The sequence below is a fragment of the Chrysochloris asiatica genome, unplaced genomic scaffold (genome assembly GCF_000296735.1).
Source record: "Chrysochloris asiatica unplaced genomic scaffold, ChrAsi1.0 scaffold00017, whole genome shotgun sequence".
NCBI classification, from domain to species: Eukaryota; Metazoa; Chordata; class Mammalia; order Afrosoricida; family Chrysochloridae; genus Chrysochloris; species Chrysochloris asiatica.
This window is the reverse complement of record NW_006408535.1, coordinates 27,154,952-27,174,993: the sequence shown is the minus strand read 5'-3', so window position 1 is coordinate 27,174,993 and position 20,042 is coordinate 27,154,952. Positions and strand designations below refer to the sequence as shown.

General features: G+C 40.4%; 1 protein-coding gene across 1 annotated transcript in view; it reads right to left on the bottom strand.

Moving 5' to 3' along the window:
- Positions 1 to 4,023: 4,023 nt before the first annotated feature.
- The window catches only part of LOC102829266 (syntaxin-binding protein 6-like), a 248,891-nt gene continuing 232,872 nt past the window's right edge, over positions 4,024 to 20,042 (bottom strand). The window contains exons 4-5 of the mRNA XM_006835374.1: positions 16,856 to 17,013; positions 4,024 to 4,263 (exon numbers count right to left, since the gene is read on the bottom strand). Coding sequence (XP_006835437.1) covers positions 4,240 to 4,263; positions 16,856 to 17,013 — 182 coding nt within the window. The 3' untranslated portion in view covers positions 4,024 to 4,239. The remainder of the gene's footprint in view (positions 4,264 to 16,855; positions 17,014 to 20,042) is intronic.

Here is a 20,042-nt window from a genome sequence, read left to right as displayed (position 1 = left end):
GGTCCCAGTCTCCTTGCTTAGGTGGATGATGACTATGATTAAGTCAATCATTTTTTCTCCAAGCATGATCATTAATAGCAGAGGAAAAGGCACTTCATTGATTATAAATATATATACATGTATATATATATATGTATTTTTAAGTGTCATCGAGTCAGGTCTGACTCATGGCGACCCTGTGTTGTGTATCCGAGTAGTAGCTGGTGAATTTGAAATGCCAACCTTACAGTTCAAACCAACAGTGTGGTCCAGTACTTATCCTACAGGGTCACACCAGGATTCCAATACACACAAACGCACACACATACATAGTGTGAGGTTGGCCCAGGACTGGGCAGTGTTTTGTTCTGTTGTGCAGTGTCACTATGAGTTGGTACCGACTCGATGGCAGCTAATAACAACAACAAAATGTATGTGTGTGTGTGTGTGTGTATATATATATATATATATATATATATAGTTTTAAAATAATTATCCCATAAATTTTGAGAACTGATTGTTGTATAGGTAAAACTTACATTAAGAAAAATGATCATTTTTGTAAGATAACCAGTTTATGCATAATGTAATACACAAGACCTGGTACCTTTAAATGCATAATTAATTTAACCATATTTCTTTCCTTTCTCTTCTGAGAAGTGGAGACTTCAGCCTTTCCCATCCACCTTTAGTTCTCCCAGATAGATTTCAAAGTCCCACCCCCTTTACCAATTGTCCAGAAACCCCAGAGACAGCTGTTTCGCTACTGTAGTATTCCAAGTTTCTCATCTTGAAAGTAAATGGGGCAATATAATGAGTTACACTTGCTTCCCATAAAAATATATTGATATGTGATCAAATCTTCTTTCTAATTTAACAGAGTATGAAACTAGTCTGCTGAATGAAGCCACATGTTGAACCACGAGTACCTGAGTTTGGCATGTAATTAATATCAGCAGACAGGTAACTATTAATTGGATTAATTGCTTTACTCATTAGAAGGAATACTTAACTTTTGTTGAATAGAAACCTTTTGTCTTTGTTTTTCCCATTGGAATGTATATAAGGAAACTGTATCATCATGCTAGAATTAGCATGTCTTGGGGTCTTTTAAAGACACACAAGATCAAAATGTGTTGATGCCTACCTGTCTGGTATATTTTATACAGCTCACAAATAACAGAAACAAACTTTCATCACAGAGTTAAAATATTTAATGACAAAATTAGTATTTGCTGTAATAATGAACAATAGAGCAGGTGTTAACTTGTCTCTGAATGAAACAAAGATTCTATTTGACATCTTAGAGAACTTGTGAAGAAATAATAACTGTACATCAGAATTTAGCAATGTCACACTTTTGAAAACGAAGAGTGAAACTTATCTTTAATATCCCATATTTAGGGAATTATGTAAATATTGTTTACATAAATGTACAACCTTTGCTAGTCACAAAAGTAGGCGAAAAACAAATTTCACTGTACTTATAAGTCTAACACATAATCTTTATTTTTTCAGCACTTAAAAAAAGTTAACTACTGATCATGTTACATTTTACAAATACATTCTTTAATAGGAAACATTAACCTGAATAACTGTATACTTCCTGTACACAGATACCTAATGATACTAGTGAAGACTACTACAGCTCCGTTCCAGGAAGTGGTAACACTGGGAAGTTTCTTTTCTTTATGCACTGTCAATACAATTTAAGGAGTCCTTCACAGATATCTAATATTCCCAAAATGTATAGTGAAGTGCAGAAATCAACAGAAATTAAGTCTTCTAGCAAGCTCATCCAAATGAATTGGTCCCAAATGCGGTGTCATTTTAGCAAGTTTCTTTAGGTTAAACTGGATTAAGTTTTTATATTGCAGCACCGCCCACAAAAGGATAGCTAGGAATACCACCAGTGTTAGCATGGGACTCTTCTGCAAGAGGCTGGGAGGTAGAGGAGACACAGGGATTGCTGTTCGAAGACTTCTCTTGGGGAGGCCTAGGAAGGAGTTTGACACCGGAAACTCAAGGACATAACCACTGACTGTAGCTAATAAAGGAAGCTAATAAAGATTCAGATGGGCTTCCTTCTAAGCCAGGATCTTTTCAATAAGATTGACATCCAAAAGGATATTCAGAGCTTGAGGGGAGAGGGCAAGGTGAGGGCTATTTATTTATGACAAGTAATGATCACAATAGGGAGGAGGAGTTTCAAATTTCACAGTACGCTTATGACCTCATCTTTCACTACTTCAGAAATAGCTTCCCAAACACTGTTGTTAGACAGTTGGCAACCAAATTTATTCTTGAGAGTTTGGCCAACTTTCAGGAGTTTTAGATTTACCCTTTGAATTATTCATGCCAACTATCTCTGAAGCAGGGTTTCAAAAAGTTTGTGGACAAATAGAATGAAAAGATAATGAAATGTGTATGTGTATGTCACTGTGTGTGTGTTTTCCGAACTGAGGTCTGCTGACAAACCCTATCTGAAATGATATCTGGGGCTTTTCTAAAAGAAATTATTAGTGCTCCCAATGACACTCACCAGATGGCAAGTTCCTTGCTTCTTTAAATGTTTAAGAAACCAAATGTAAAGCACAAAATATAACAGTAAGCATATCAATTTACAATATAAATTGTATATTCCTTAACTGGATCACCTCCTTAAGAGGATTCAGAAATTTGTGTCAGGCAAATATCATCTCCCATTTAACATGGGCTGCAAAAGAGATCCTTTTCTTTATCCCAGTAATTAAAATTGTCTGTGTCTCTAGGTATGTTTTATTAGGAGATCTTAGACTATTTTAAATCAACACTAATGACCCAAGCATCATTTTCCACCGCTATGTAGGAGACTACAATAGTTGGACTCAATAGGTAGAAAGGCAGAGAAATGGACTCTGAAGCGTAAAATGAATGCATTAAAGCAGGACACTGAGGATGAGCCTGGGATGTTGATCCTGCCTCCTTGTTTAAAGAAGAAAAAGCCCAGCTTTTAGGTTAGCATTTTAACCCACCAGGACACAGAACTTGCAGATTCCAAACCCAGCAATGTAGGGAGGGAATACAAGGTCAGGAGGTGTATCAACCAACTTTATTAAATCTGACTGCAACATAAAGTCTTCATAACTGTGCTGTTTTATGTCAGAGAAAGAAAGTTGCAATTATCATGAAATGCAATTTGTCAAGAGAACCATAATTTAAATTACATTAAATAAATAGACAAGAATAATACCAACATCAAAACGCCCGTAAATCCAATACCAAGGAACTGAGGCCATTTTCCAAGGACAATGCAAGAGAGTCTCTAAAATACACATGACTTTTGTGAAATTTTTTTTAAAATGTAGTATCTTTTCACATTAGCATTTACACAGACCTTTATCTTAACAGATCAATTTTTGATAAAAATCCAAGTTCTTTTTAATACCAGCTACTGTCACTTGGTACAATGACAGGAGAGACAAACAGCCAGGAAAGTACAGAGGTTTCTAAGGAGGCTTTTCCTTAGTTCTCTTATCTCAAATTAGATTTTACATATGACAATTCCAAATAATCAGTCTGGAACCAAGTAGTGGGATTAAATTTTTTTTTTAACAATTTAAATCTGAAATAACTTAAGTTTGAGAGTTACAGCTCAGAAAGATTTCTATCATGACTGATTTGTATTTTTGAATGCTGGTGATGGCTCATGCGAAATACGACTACATAAAGAGCAAAATCTAAGACTGCTGGTTTCCTGATAAATCCAATTGTTTTCCATGGTACAGATTTATGCCTTAGGATACAGAATTTTAACCTTCTATGTAAGCTTAGGTAGGGCAGGAGACTGAGTGAAATCAATCACTGCTTGATTTTTATTTTTATACCGAAACAATAATATCTGATGCCACCACATTGGAATGTCTTCCTGCTTAATAATGAAATAAAAACCAAAACATAACATGGTACTAGTTTAGACCTAGTTTACATTTCATATTCAAACTATATAAAACATTTTTTAAAGGAAGACATACACACATACACAAGTCAGGGAAAAACTCAAAATGAAGCTAATGGGAATGTAGCATTTTTAGCAAGATCATTAGGAAAATGTATAAACACAACTTTTTTTCTTTTGTATTAACATTTGAAAAAGAAAACCAAAAAACTTCAATGTCCATAAGTTGGAAAAAAGAAGCAAGCAGAGGTCCAGAATTCTTGTAAAAACTGCTGAACAAACTCTTCTATTCCTCCTAAGGGATCACCAGCTTAGGCAGTTTCTCAACATTTGTGCTTCATGGCAAGCTAAGGAGAGAAGGATGACATAAGACTTTATTAATAGCAATAGCTTTTCACTCCATGAAAAGTACTGGGTAAAGAAGTCACTATCTTTGCTCCCTAGCAAATGAGCAACATTTCACCAAACAGTTCACCAAATACTGCATTTGTTAAAATTGTTGGTGTATGTGGCTAGGTGGGGAAGAGTACTGAGTGGTGTTTCTCTATTCCACTGAGGGAACACATGGAAAAACCAACGCACAGAGAGAAAAGTGACTTATCCTGAGGACAGCTAGGAATTGAACAAAGGCTTCTGGGTTCCCAGGTTACTAGTTATCCTGGAAAACCAACACCCCTCAAAAGCACGTGTTTGCTGAGAGTTCATAAAGCATTGTTGTTGTTGTTATGTGCTGTGGAGTCCGTTCTGACTCATAGCGACCCTGTACAGGGTTTCCAAGGATGCAAATCTTTACAGGAGCAGAAAGCCTCATCTTTCTCCCGCGGAACAGCTGGTAGTTTTGAACTGCTGACTGTGAGATTAGCAGCCTGATTCGTAATCACTATGCTACCAGAGCTTTAGAAATCAATAAATGTAGAGACAGTCTGCAACAACTCATTTAATATCCAGCCTGGACATTCAACCAAGTTCAAAGCCCTTGCCAACAAAACTGTGTTATTGACCAGGGTTGAACAACAGTCCAAATTCAAAATTACTACTCCTCTCACCTATATGAAAAATGCTGTTGTTGTTAAATGCTGGCAAGTCAGTTTCAACTCAGAGCGACCGAGCATAGTGTTTCTGTGGAGTGACTGGTGAATTTGAACCACTGACCTGCAGTTCAAAGTGACCTTGTAGTCCAAAGCTTATCCTGCAGCGTCACACCAGGACTCCATAAGAAATGTTATTGTTAGGTGCCGTTGAGTTGGTGTTGACTCATAGCGACTCTATGCACAACAGAATGAAACACTGCCTGGTCCTATGCCATCCTCTCAATTGTTGTTACACTTGTTAGATCTTTATGAATAAGAACACAAAACATCACTATATCATACAGTAGTTTTTCAAATGCAGTTGGAGTCCATACTGATGGTCATTGAGTCAATTCAGACTTGCAGCAACCCTATAGGACATAGAACCATCATAGGGTTTCCAAGAACTTACACTTTTTATGGGCATAGACAGCCTTATCTTTCTCCTGTGGAATGGCAGATGGGTTTGAACTGCTGACCTTGTAGTTAGCAGCCTAACACTTAACCACTGCAGCATCAGGTACAGGGCATAAAATTTAATAAGCACTGGACTGTTAAATGCAACGTCGGTGGTTCAAATCCATGGGTGGCTCAGCAAAAGAAAGATGAGACGATTTGCTCCCATAAAGATTTATAGCATCTGAAATCCTATATAGGGTCACTGCGAGTTGGAATCAACTTAATGGCAATATATTTGGTTGCTTTTCTTAGCTAGATCTTTTTCAAGAAGTCAATATACTGATGTGAATCAAAGCACAGTGAGGCTGTGTTGCAATGAATTGTGCACAGTGTCTGCCATTAGAGAAAAAATTCTGGAGTTAAGGGTAGTAGAAGTACCCTGAGGGATGCAAATGGTTAAGCACTTGGCTAATAGATGAATGGTTGGTGGTTCAAACCTACCCAAGATAGACAGGCATAGTGCTCTGCTTCTGAAAGGTCGCAGCTGTGAAAACCCTATGGAGCAGTTCTATTCTGCAAACATGGAGTTGCCATGAGTCAGGATTATCTTTATGACAACTAGCAACAAGAAGGTGGGAGTGATGGGGCAGGGAATGGGGTTCTAGAATTCAGACCTCCTCTGGGCAAAGCACAGGCACTACCATTGTAGAAAGCCCCGTCATCTCTATCATGACCAGACTCTCTGTCTTCTAGGAATGAGCAAGGTTACAGCACATTACATTATTTCATATGGCTCTTCTGTTTATAGTCTTTGTAAAACCCCCATCAAACAACAGTTTTTCCCTAATAGATCTGGGTAAGAAGAGATGGGAGAAGATGCTGGTAGGATAACAAACTGTGCTTGTAAAATTTGGAACTTTAACATGGGTTTAATGTGAATGCATCATTTGATTTCTTGACCTGCTTCCATGAGTTCATATGGAATACAAGCAAAATTAAGACTCTGGCAATTTCAATATTTTCTCCATTTATCAAGATATTGCTTATAGGTCTAGTTGTAAGGATTTTTGTTGTTTTACATTGAGGTGCAGCCCATACTGAAGGCTGTGATCTTTGATTTTTATGAGTAAGTAAGTCCTTTTCACTTTCAGCAAGTAAGGTTGTGTCATCTGCATATAGCACATTATCAATGAATCTCCTTCCAATCGTGATGCCATGTTCTTGTTCATACAATCCAGTTTCTCATATTATTTGCACAGCATACAGATTGAATATGTATGGTGAAAGAATACAATTCTGACACACACCTTTCCTGATTTCAAACCATTCAGTATCCCCTTGTACTGTCCTAATGACTGCTTCTTGGTCTATGTACAGGTTCCTCATGAGCACAATTAAGTATTCTGGAATATCCATTCTTCACAATGTTATCCATAGCTTTTCATGAGCCACACATCAAAATCATTTGCATAGTCCAAAGGTAAACATCTTTCTGGTATTATTTGCTTTCAGCTAAGCTCCATGTGACATCAGCAATTATATCCTTTGTTTCACGTCCTTGTCTGACTCCAGCTTCCAACTTTGGCCATTTCTGAATTATCTTTTGCAAAAATTTACTTGGATGTGATGTTAATGATATTGTCTGATGATTGCTACATTCTATTGGGTCACTTCTTTTTGTAATGTACACACATATGGATCGATTCCAATCAGTTGGCCAGGTGGCTGTCTTCCAAATTTCTTGGCATAGAAGAGTGCCTCCAGTGCTGCATCAGTTTGTTGAAAGACTTCAATTTGTAGTTCTACAATTCCTGGAGCCTTGTTCTTTGCCAATGCCTTCAGTGTACCTTGGACTTCTTCCTTCAGTACCATTGGCTCTTGATCATATATTACCTCTTGAAGTGGCTGAACATCGACCATCTTTTTGGTACAGTGACTGTGTATTCCTTCCATCTTCTTTTGATGCTTTCTACATCATTCAATATTTTGCCAATGGAACACTTACGTATTGCAAGTTGAGGCTGGAATTTTTGCTTCAGTTCTTTCAGCTTGAGAAATGCTGAGTGACTTCTTCCCTTTTGGCTTTCTGACTCTAGGTTGTTGCACATTTTACTATAATACTTTACTTTGTCTTTTTGAGCTGTCCTTTATATTTTCTGTTCATTTCTTTTACTTCCTTATTTATTTCATTTGCTTTAGCAACCCTATGCTATTGAGCAAATTTCAGACTTCCTTCTGACATGAATTTTGGTTTTTCCTTTCTTACTTGTCTTCTTAGTGACCTTTTGCTTTCTTCCTGTATAATGTTGATAATGTCATCCTGGTCTTTGGTCTTTAATGTCTAATGCATCAAGTGTCTTCTGGTCTTTAATGTCTAATGCATCAAATCTGTTCTTTAAATGATCTCTAAATTCAGGTGGGATATGTTCAGGGTCATATTTGAGATCTCATGGGCTCATTTTCATTTTCCTCAGCTTCAGCTTGAACTTTCATATGATTAACTGATGGTCTGTTCCACCCTGGCCTTGTTTTGGCTGATAATAAGGAGCTTTCTCACCATTTCTTCCCACAGATGTAACAGTCAATTTGATTTCTGTGTATTCCATCTGGTGTGGGCCATTTGTATAGTCGTCTTTTATGTTGTTTTAAAAAGGTATTTGCAATGAATAATGCATTGATCTTGACATTTTTAACATGTGCTCTCCAGCATGATTTCTATCAGCAAAGCCATATTTTTCAACTACTGATCCTCTTTGTTTCAATCTTTGTATCCTAATCACCAGTAATTATCAATACATCTTGATTGCATATTTGATCAATTTCAGACTGAAATGGTAGAATTCTTCAATTTCATCATCACCAGCTTTAGTGGTTGGTGAGTAAATTTGAATAGTTGTTGTTGTTAAGTGATGTCGAGTCAGTTCTGACCCATAATGACTCTGTATAGGGTTTCTAAGGAGTGGTTGGTCAGCTTGAACTGCCTATCTTACGGATCAAACCAACTTTGCAGTCCAGCTCATTAACCCACAGTGCCACACCAATGTTCTTCTGTGTAGACGTATGGATATTAGTCTATCACACTGTATTTCTAGATACTGAAATTTTCTTTTTGGTGATGAATGTAACACCATTCCTCTGTAATCTGTCATCTGGCATAGTAAACCATATGATTGTTAGATTCATATTGGCCAATACCAGTCCGTGTCTGTTCACTAACGTCTAGGTTATCGATGTTTATATGGTCCATTTCATTTTTGACAACTGTGCTTAAGATTTTGTGTCAGCTTGATTCGGCCAGGATTCCCAATTGTTTGGCAGTTGAGATGTGATTATCCTCATGGTAAGATCTAATACAGTGTAATTAACTCTACAGTGATTGGCTATGAGCAGCCCATCAATTAAAAAGATGTTTCCTTGGTGGTGTGGCCTGTTTTTATTGCTATTAAGTGCTGTCGCATTAGTTCTGACTCATAACGACCTTGCATAGGGTTTCTGAGAAATGACTAGTGAGTTTGAACCATCGACCTTGCAGTTCAAACTGACCTTGTGGTCGAGTGTTTATCCTTCCAATAAAATAGACACTCAGGCACAGCTTGCTTGTTTTTCTGTTGGGTCTGGATTTTGCATAGCTTGTCCTCCAACCTCTGGCTGTTTGGACTTGAATCAGTGGTTGTTTGGACTTGAATCTGGTTGTTTGGACTTGAATCAGTTGTTTTCCTGTCTGCCTGCCTGTCTTTTTACCTGACCTGCCTGCCTGCTGATCTTGGTTCATCTCACTGAGACTTGGGACTCTCCCATGTCTACAATTGTGAGCCATTTCCTTGACGTAAATTTTACTGGTTTTGCTTCTCTAGATAACCCAGCCTAAGAAGACAACTTCCAAATTTCCTAGATTCATACTTCGTACATTCCATGTTCCAATTATTAATGGATGTTTATAGCTGTTTCTCCTCATTTTGAGTTGTGCATATCAGCAAATGAAGGTCCTGAAAGCCGTACTCCATTTGCATCATCATATTCAACTGTATTTTGAGGAGGCAGCTCCTCCCTAGTCATATTTTGAGTGTCTTCCAATCTGAGGAGCTCATCTTCCTGCAGCAGATCTGGCAACGTTCCACTGTTAGTCATAAGGTTTTCAGTGGCTAAACATTCAGAAGTACTCCGCCCCTCCTCCCTAGTGTGTCTGAGTCTGCAAGCTCAACTGAAACCTGTCTACCATGGATGACACTGCTGGTATTTAAAATTCCTGTGACTTAGTTTCCAGCATGACAGCAACACATAAGCCACCACAGATTGACAAACTGACAGAAGAGTGTAGTGGATGCCAGTCAGTGGTCTTCTGGATTTCCTAGAAAATGTCACTGATCCCATTTCTCCAGCATAACCCAGAACATCCTGAGTCTTCCCTTTCCAACTCCTGATGGCTTTGACTGAGAAGTTATTATCCTGGGACTGTTGTCTGAGCTAGGTCACCAGCAAAGTCAGGTCAACATTGCCTTCACATGCTGTGAATGCAGACCATGCCAGGACGTGACGGAGAGGGGACCTGTGGACCTAGCCTTCATGTTACTAAATTAATCTCTGCTTGAAGCCTTTAATACATGGTGGTAAAAGTGATTAATACACTCAGCTGGTAACAAAATACTGACAGGTCAAGTCTACTCAGAGGCACCTCAGAAGAAATATCTGATAATCTGCTACTGAAAAATCAGCCACTGAAAACCTTAGGGAGCACACTTCTGCATTGTACACACGGGGTCACCATCAGTTGGAATAAATGATGCACAGGTACTGGTACTGGTATTGAGAAGCCTCTGCTGAAGGTATTGAGAAGTTTCTGTCTCTCTCTGGAGAAGCCACTCTTAGCAGGAGAATCCCACAGGACTTACTTACCTAGCATTTATACCAGCAGTCAGTCCCAGTGTTTGTGAATTACCGAGTGTGTCCAGGCTGACGTGCTAAGTGTTGTGGGCTTCTACCAAGAATGGAGGAGGTGGTGACCAACACCTGACTTCAAAGAGTTTGCAGTCCAGTGTACGATGTTGGTGAAAGCAACTGTAGAGCCAGGTCTCAACTCAGATCTGTCCCCTGTCCCCAGCCTCTCTGCTGTATAGCCTCTATGTCTTGATTTGCCTCTAGTCTTGATACATTGTTTAGCAACACAGACCACTGAAATCAACTCAGAATGGTTAAGTGTTGTGCATAATGAATACCAACCATAAATACTTGATCAGTGCTGCTGTCCCAGTATTCACTGAGCTGTTAACCTTCAATCAGTGGGCTTGTGCGATTCACCCACAGTCATTCATCTTGAGCAATGACTGCGTTGCTGCATAAACCAGGTCCTGGTTACCACAAGAACGCATCTGGTGCATAGGTCTCTTGTGATATAGTAGTGAAGAATTGTTATCAGGACTGATTGTGAGGGTTGGAAATGTAAAGGTAGATGTTTTGTAGCAAGGAGGGGAGTGATTGATTTTGTAGTCTAGGAGTGGAGGCCCCTGGGACCATGAAGGGAGAAAAGCAGAGAGCAGGACCCTATCTACAGAAGCAGTGGTGCCTAAGATGGAGGCAGAGACAATGACGTGGAGAGATGGAGTGGCTGGGGACTTTAGACACAGAGAGGGAGATGGGGCTGTGTGCTGACGACCGGGGGCAGGCTTTTAGGGTGTACCCTTTGGTTGGTTGATGATGCATGGAGGGGATTGTAACCATGGCAATGAAACGATATACGATACAATGAATGTAAAACTAATGTTCTCCCATATAAACTATCATATAATTCACAATAAAACATCAAAAAAAAAAGAGTGCATCTGGAATGACATTCGCATCATGCCCAGGACAGCTCCAGCGAGGAGGGGCTGAAACCTGTTTAGTTTCACAGAAACCCAACTGAATTGGATATTGTTATGGGTTGATTTGTGTCCCCGAAAAGATATGTTATAGTCCGTCCTAATCCCCAGTACCTGTGAATGTGAACTTATTTTGAAATGGCATTTTGCAGGCATAATTAGTTAACATGAGAAGGGTGAACCCTAATTCAGTATCACTAGTGTCCTGATTAAAAGAGGAGAAGAGACACAGACAGAGAAATAGAAAGAGAGAAATCAGCCATGTGAAGATGAAGGTAGACACTAGACAGATGTTGCAACAATTCATTGAATGGCTGCAGCTACCAAACCCTGGAAGTAAGGACAAAGAAGGACATTCCCCTAGTGCCCTCAGAAAAAGTATTGCCTGTCAGCATTCTGGATTCAGACTTGTAGCCCCTAAACAGTGAAAAACTAACTTTCTGTTGTTTTAACCCACCCAATTTGTGGTACCTAGTTTTGGCAGCTCTGGTGTAGTGTAGGACAAGCACTAGACTGGTAACTGCAAGGTTGGCAGTTCAAAACCACCAGCTGCTCTAGGAACTAACTCAATGGCACACAATAAAAACAACAGGAATCTAATACAGACATTTTGCTATTTGAGGCATTTTTTTGTTGTTGTTGTAAAAAATGACACCATCCTACATTACCTAGCTTTTTTGCTGTTTTTCGCTTTTTTATTCAATGTGAGTTAGGGACTTTAGAATGCAGAAGGAAGGGGGTGGTGGAGTAGGAAGAGTACTGGATTGAATAGGGTCAGGATACTCTGGTACTGTTGTTTTCCTGCTGTAAACTTGCTGGATGGCCTTGGGCTTTAGAGTCGTAACTCAGTATCCTCATAAGTTAATGAGAACATCTCTAACTTGAAATATTTATGGACCAATTCAGATGTCAGAGTTTCTGAAGGAGAGCAGTTTAAAATTTCCTTTTGATATGTTTTGCTTTTTGAATACCTCATGGAAAGTTTTTTATTTCAGTGCAACATAAACTGTCATTGTTGTCAGTTTTTGTCGAGTAGATTTCGACTCCTGTTGAGCCCACGTGTTATTGCTCTGTAGCACTCTCTTGGTTGTGATCTTAATGCAAGCAGATCAGTATCTCTGTCTCCTTCTGTATCTCTAGGTGGGTTTGTACTGGCGACCCTTAGATTAGAAGTCTAGTGGAAACATTGCTACCACCAAATGACTACACCTAAGTAACAACAACAAGTCATTATCATTACTGGGGTTGAAAGGGACTTAAAGAGGTCAGGGTTCTTGAGGTCTCTTCTGACTCAGAGACCTAAGGGTAGCAGTTGTGTGTAATAAGGACAGACATGTCATTCCCTCCTGGAGAACAGAAATGCCACATTCCCTCCTACCAATACAGATGTAGGTTTGTGCAAAACATGATAGAGGAACACTCCTTTCTGTGGGAAACATCATATGATGATGCCTAAGTGTGGATAACACACTTGGCCTGCTGACTCACCGTCCATGATGGGGTGGCCGCCAAAGTGCTGACCAAACTGCACTGCTGTGCCTTTTGGGTCCGGGAACAGTGAGCAGACCTGCTTCTGTGGTTTAGTTACACTTTCCTAAGGGCTGGGGCTGTGCCAAGCCCACAGCTAAGGAAGGAACTATGCTTATCCAAGCTGGACTAAATGCAGCTGGTGGGGTGGGGTGGGTGTGAGTGTGGGGGGCAGTGCTGAGTAAACAGGGGGAAAGGATAATTTTCTATCTGCTCTATGGGAGATACTCATCCAAGTTTCTTGATGTGAGGGCCATGCAAAAGTGATCCACTGCTAATAACCTGGGCCTTCTGGGAGTCCTGGGAAAAGTTAGAAGGCTAAAGATCCTTGTCTATTGCAGTCTAGAAAGATGTGCCCTGCTCTCTCTACTTGGAGGTGGGCATCCTTATTCCACAAAGAATGCCAAGGAACTATCACTTGAAAGGGTCTCCCTCTACTTGGATCTCTACTATGTGTACTGCTTGCTTCTTGTACACTCAGCCCACTCTTTTGAGTCAACAGAGTCTGGGGATTAGAAGGTCCAGGCTCTACTCTGAGTCCTACTAGCCTTAAAAACAGGCCTGGCCAGGGCTAGGCCAGTCAAATGACAGCTTCATGATTAATCTCCTATAGTGGGTTCAAATCAGGAGTGCTAGTACTTGGAAAAATAGCCTCATCTTATCTGATAGTGTTTGGTGGTATGTATGAGTCCCTTCCTCTCCCTTAGAACACTTATAGGAGGGGAAACCAAAGCAAGAACAAACTATCCCACCCCAGTCATCTCCACTAAAAGTAGGCAACTGGTTGGTGTGGATTCTCTCATGGGCCAAAGCCAGAGGCTCATTGGGCTTTGATAGCCTAATCTGTTTCTGTTCCGCCAGACCCTTCATGCTGTTTCAGGCTTACTCTGTATTTAGACAATATTAGTGCTTTGCAGGAAGCCCTCCCACCCACTTTCCCTTTGAGTACGGTAGGCATAATGCCTTTGCCGCTATTCCTTCCCTATCCCTGTGCTACGGATCCTCATTTTCCAGTAACATTTCTCCAACGCCCCCTACAGTGCTCATTACGTGATGAAACACAGCAGCTTCAGCATGAACTATCTTTACGGAAATCATTGTAAACCAGTTGCCATCAAGCCAATTCTGACTCATGGCAACTCCATGTATGTCAGAGCAGAACTGTACTCCATAGGATTTTCCACAGCTGACTTTTTAGAAGTAGATCACATTTCTTCTGAGATACCTCTGGGTGGACTTGAAATTCCAACCTTTCATTTGGCATCTGAAAACATTAATTGTTTGTATGACCCATAACAATTATATCTAACATTAATTTAGATTTATATGTGCCAGGCACTATGCCAATAGCTTTATAGGTTTGAACTCATTCAGTTCTCCTAACATCCTAGGCAGTTGGTACTTTTATGAACTAGCCCTGTTTTACTAATGAGGAAACTGGGGCTTAGAGAAATGAAGCACTTGTCTAAGGTCTCTGAGATAGTAAATGGCAGCATTGGATTCAAACATAAGATCATTTTGACTTCCCAACTAACTAGCAATATTAGGGAAATAGAACTGCCAGGGACAAACATTCTGGCCATCTGGTTAGGTTATTCAATGCAGTGTTTGTACAACTCCCTGTGAGTGGGAAGTCTACATGGATGGCCTCCAAGTATTGTTTACTCCACCTATAGGAAAAGCGATTTCACAATCTTTCTGGTAGCCTGGTTCATGGTTTAATCATTATCCTAAACTCTTGTTTTAGCAGAGTTTTATCAGTGTACTATTTATTGTTTTAGTCTGGGTAATAAGATATGAAAGATATACCATCACCCTTCTCAGACCTGGAGACGGTTATAAGGTTATTCCATTTAGCCTCCTCTTCCTCAAATCAACAAGTTAAATGTTTCCCCAGATTTCCACTGTCATCCCCTTTAAATCACTTAAGTTGTTGTTGTTATAAATTAAGCTTGATCTGGAATTCTAGCATTTCCATCTCATTATTTTTGTATCACAAAAGCTGGAAAAGAGAAGAAAGGAGAATGAAAACCTAAAATCTGAGTTTCACTCTCTGCAATAAGAGGCTCTGGCCTTCAGGGTTGTCGACAATTTTCAGACATTTCTGGCCAGTTTTCCTCAAGGAACTCTAGATAGACCCATAGGCAGCCCCGCCAGGACAGAGGGCCAATGATTACTTTGGTCTATGCAAAGGTAATGCAGGAAGGGAAGGCAAGAAATATTCATTCAGAAATTGGCTTCCAGTTGGATCTGAGTGTGAGCTTTCAGGAGACATTTCTGGAAGGGCCACCTGGACTCAGATGGGGCTATGAGTGTTTTTCTCCTTAGTTTTCAGGTTCTCCATTGTTGTGTCCTCAACAGAAGTGGGGTTTTCTGTAGAAACAAATTAGTTTTTCCCCCAAAGGTCTGGAAAAGCACAGCTGATGGTTCAGATCATGACTCCGAGATGTCAACACAAGTCACCAGTAGACATTGTTTCTGGAAACCTAAATTCAAATCCTTAGCCAGAAAAGAACCGCCCTTTGATCTGGAGCACAGAACACTAATAAATCTTCTTTATCTCTTGACCAACAGGGAGGGCCTCTTTTTCCTTTGGTTTGTGACAGCCACAGAGAGCTGGCTGCCAATAAAAACTCCCCTTTCCCACCCTGAAGGGTGCCGTGCTTAGTGATTGTGTGAATGCATATTTGTGTGCCCAGAGTCATGAGGGAAATGCCATTTAAAACATGTGAAGGCAGGAGGGAACCTTTCAGTTATAACCACATTAAATTTGGAGTGTCAGAATCAAAGCCCTGAAATAATAACTCTCTCAGAGGGGAAACTAGCAATGAGGTGTTCAATGCCCTTGGACTAGAGCTTGTTATGCATACAGGGAAGAGATAAGAACACAGGATACTAGCTCAGGGTGGGAAAGAGACAGCAAGGAAAAGTAAGCATGAGCCAGCCTCAGGTCCTCTCTGGATTCTTTCGAGCACAGGCCAAGGGAAGGAAATGCTGAGAGAGCTAACTAATCTCTTCCCCTTTTTCCCTTCATCCTGTTCCCTGAAACTTGAACCCTGAGCTTCTAGGCAGAAACATAAATGTGGCCCACATTTCCCAAAGATACAAAAGCAGAGGCAGAGATGAAAGAATATGAAAGGAGATCAAGAAACAGGCATAAGAAGGCATCTTTCATGATTCAGGTGCTTACTGAATGTTGTTACTATTGTGTGCCATTGAGTCGGTTCTGATTCACAGTGATCCTGTACAGGGTTTCTGAGGCTGTAAATATAGCAGAAAGCCTCATTTTTCTCCCATGGAGCAGCTGATGGCTTCAAACTGCTGACCTTATGGTTAGCAGCCCAACACATGACCCACTATACCACTAGGACTCCTTAGTAAATGTTGTTGCTGTTGTTAAGTGCCATCGAGTCGGTACTGACTCATAGTGACCCTGTGCACAACAGAATGAAACACTGCCTGGTTCTGTGCCAACCTCACAATTGCTACCCTTGAGCCCATTGATGCTGCCACTTTGCCAATCCATTTCACTGGGGGTCTTCCTTTTTTTCTCTGACCCTCCACCTTACCAAACATGATATCCTTCTCCAGTGACTGGTCCCTCCTGACAATGTATCTGAAGTATGAGAAGTTTGGCCATGCTGGCCTCCAAGCAACACTCTGGCTGCACTTCTTCCAACACAGATCTGTTTGTTCTTTTGGCAGCCCATGGTACTTTGAATATTCTCCTCCAACACCATAACTCACATGCATCAATTCTTCTATGATCTTCCTTATTCACTGTCCAGCTTTCTTTCGCATGCATATGAGGTTATTGAAAACACCATGGCTTGGGTCAGGTGCACCTTAGTCCTCAAACTGACATCTTTGCTCTTCAACACTAAAAAGTTCTTGTTCAGCAGATTTACCTAATACAATACAACATTTGACTAAACAGCAGATGGGAATTATGTGAAGAGACAATTAAAACAAAAATGGCTTAATTTTGCACATCCCATCATGGAAAACATATTTTCAAAAGTTTCTTGGCATCATAATAGTACTCCAACACCCCAAAGCTAAGACCCCTGTTCATCTGCTGCACCTACCTTGTGTGCAGTTTCTGCAAACTGCTGGGCACTGTTCTTCATGTCTTCTGTCTTCTCCTCTGCTCGGCCTAACCGCTCCCCACGCTCATTCAAGGCCTGGCTTGCCTTTTGTACTGCGCTGGTCACACTGTCAGCGGCCGAATGGAGGATGCTGTTTCCTGATAAAAAGAGAGCGAGTCCATCAGAAGCAGGTTTGACTTAAGGACAGTGAAGAAACTCCTACCGGTGGGGAGCATCTACTGAGAACAAGGCAGGTGATACTCCAGAAAGGCCTCTTCTATCTAGAAAACAAGTTAACCTTTCCTTCGATTCCGCCGGACTCGCTTGCAGAGAGAAAACCCATTGACTGTAGGACCTGGGCAAACACTGATTGCTTCCCTCCCTCTGTCTCATCAATGGTACAGTGCTCAATGCCATCCAGCCAGTGCCCTCTCTGGTGAGGTTCAAGAGAAAGCATTCCATCTGGGTTTAGGAGTTGGCATGCAAAGGCAACTGGGATTCCTGACAAGGTTTTTAATTAAGCAGCTTCCAAGAGACATATCTGGATCATGGGTTCACTTCTTTTGTTCTGGAAGCTAGGTCAATGGTAATGGTTAAACTATTAAACTATTGGAACAATGGTAAAACCATTGCATCTTTCCAGATATAATGGTCTGTATTCTTTCCAACTCTTCCCTTCACTCAATGATAAGCAACGCTGAAAATATATGGCTTCATGTAAGAAGCTGTGAATTTGTCTCAAAGTTCAGAGTCAATGTGTGAGCTACTAGCCTTGAATCTGTGCCATGGCTCAGTGGGTTGGACCTCCTTGGCTCTGATCTCTAATATATGAAACATGGGCCTCACCAAAGAAACACAACTCCCTATTCTGCAGTTAATGCAGGTAAAAAGGGCAACAGAAACTAAACCCAGAGGAGACTTAGCTATTCCCAAATTCAGAAGTGATGATAGCAAGTAAGGTTGAAAACTGTCAGATATCAAAGAATCCTGCATTCCTGATATTCTATTCATTAGAACTGGGAAACAGAATTCACCAGTGAAGAACTGGCAGATACATTACCTGCTGAGAATGTGCAGCTTCCCAAATGACAACCAAAGGAAATTTATAGCTATGTTTTGTTAACACTCAGTGGGAGACACAACGCATTTTGTCATAGCTTTTTGTCTTTGAATAAGTTTATTGCATCATTTAATTTTGTATCTGGGATGGATGCATCTAGCCACAGACTGCTTTTAATAAAAATGCAATTTCCATTGGTCTCAGCTTCAAAGGCTTCCTAATTTCTTCTCTGTGGGAATTGTCAGTGGCTTGTGGAAAGAGATCTTTGGCAAAGAAAGTACCTGGCCAAGAGGAAGTACTTAGTATATTGTTTTCAATTTTTCTTCTTTAGAGGGGTTTCCAAGGGCTTCAACACAAATGAAGTTAAATTAGTGTTACTTGGTTGGATCAAGGATTGCATGAGTAAAGAATAAACCACAGACTGAAAGGGACCAGAGAAAATCCAAGGCTCTGAAGAAATCTGGTTGAATGTAAGGGGGAGCTTAGCAGGTTTAGGTCTTCAGAGCAGGTGTAGGAGGAGAAGTCTCAGTCTTTCTTTGCTTTCATACACCTCATACTCATGACAATAATGATAGCCCATCATCATTACTTAGGACTCCTGTTGTGGTGCTGTAGGATAAGCACTGGACTGAGAAACACAAGGTTGGTGGTTCAAGCCCACCAACTGCTCCTCAGAAACTCCGTACAAGGTAGCTGTAAGTTGGAATTGACTCAACGCGACTTAATAACAATATCACCATTGCTTAACATTAGAATAACATCTTAAAATAATAATCCACCTTCACAAATGTTATTTCATTAATTGCTATAAAAATAATACTGACAAGATTGAGACAAGTAGAAGCCAGGTGGCCTACTAGTCAAACCAGGGAACTAACACAGCTAGCATTGGAACCTGGTCTGTATCTTCCTTTCTGCAAAGATGGTGTTGGTCATAAAAAGCAGTCACTAGGATGGAGTTATGGGCAGATGAGTCAGAAATATTTTGACAAGTTATTTCCCAGTGTACTACCTGACCATTTCTGTCCTCAAAGTGTTCCAGTTGGTAAATGAGGAGTTATTTCCTAAGTTGCATATGCCAAGTGCTCTCAAAAGACACTAGATCAATGGAATAGGATGGAAAGAATAAGGGACTAGGGGGAGAGCACAAGAAAATCTCTTCCTTTTCTTGTATCTTTCCATATACCTACAGCTTTGCTGGCAGAGGACTGGGAAAAGATGGGGCAGTGAAATCTATTTACTTGATAGCAGTATTAAGTCAATGGGATTTTAGAAATGAGCCCATGCAGTTCTGGTGTGGCACTGTAGGATAAGCACTGGACTGCTAACTATAATGCTGGCAGTTTAAACCTACCAGCAGCTCCTTGGAAACCCTATACGACTCAATGGCAATTAACAACAAAAATGGCATTGGCAAGAATATGGAAAGTACCATGGACTGATAGAAGAACAAACTAATCTATCTTGAAAGAAGTACAGCCAGAATGCTCCTTAAAGTGAACATGATGAGAAACTTGGTATCATGCACTTTGGGCATGTTATCAGAACATTATGTTTAGTACATTGAAAACGAGGCAGACTCTCAATGAGCGACTGCACCAATGGACTCAAACAGGATTGATTATAAACATGGCACGGGACCAGGCAATGTTATGTTCTGTTGTACATAGGGTTGCAGTTAGTTAGAACTAAAGTTACAGCATCTAACAACTATAACAATGTAACTAGAACCTGCCTTTATCCACCAAGATTGACTGTCATGCTCTCCTAAGAATTGATATAAAACCTGAGAAGGCAAGTTGTCCCACCTCCTCTGACTTCACCTCCTCTGACTTCATAAGACAGAAACTCATCAGCATCAAAGCTGATTACTACAAGACTGAGGTCAGACATGTCTCCAACACCCAACCTTCCTTCCCAATTCTGATACCAACTGTCCCTCACACAGCATGCTCTACCTCTCAGGTGGGTTCAATAATTCATTGTTAATGGCCCCATTGAACTCACAGACTATGGCGTTTATTACAGAAGTTAACAGGTTAGAATTCAGGATTGGAAATGTTTAGGATACAGTTCTTTGGTCAGGACAGCTTCTTCTCCATCATTCCCACAGGCTGGCTTCTCTTT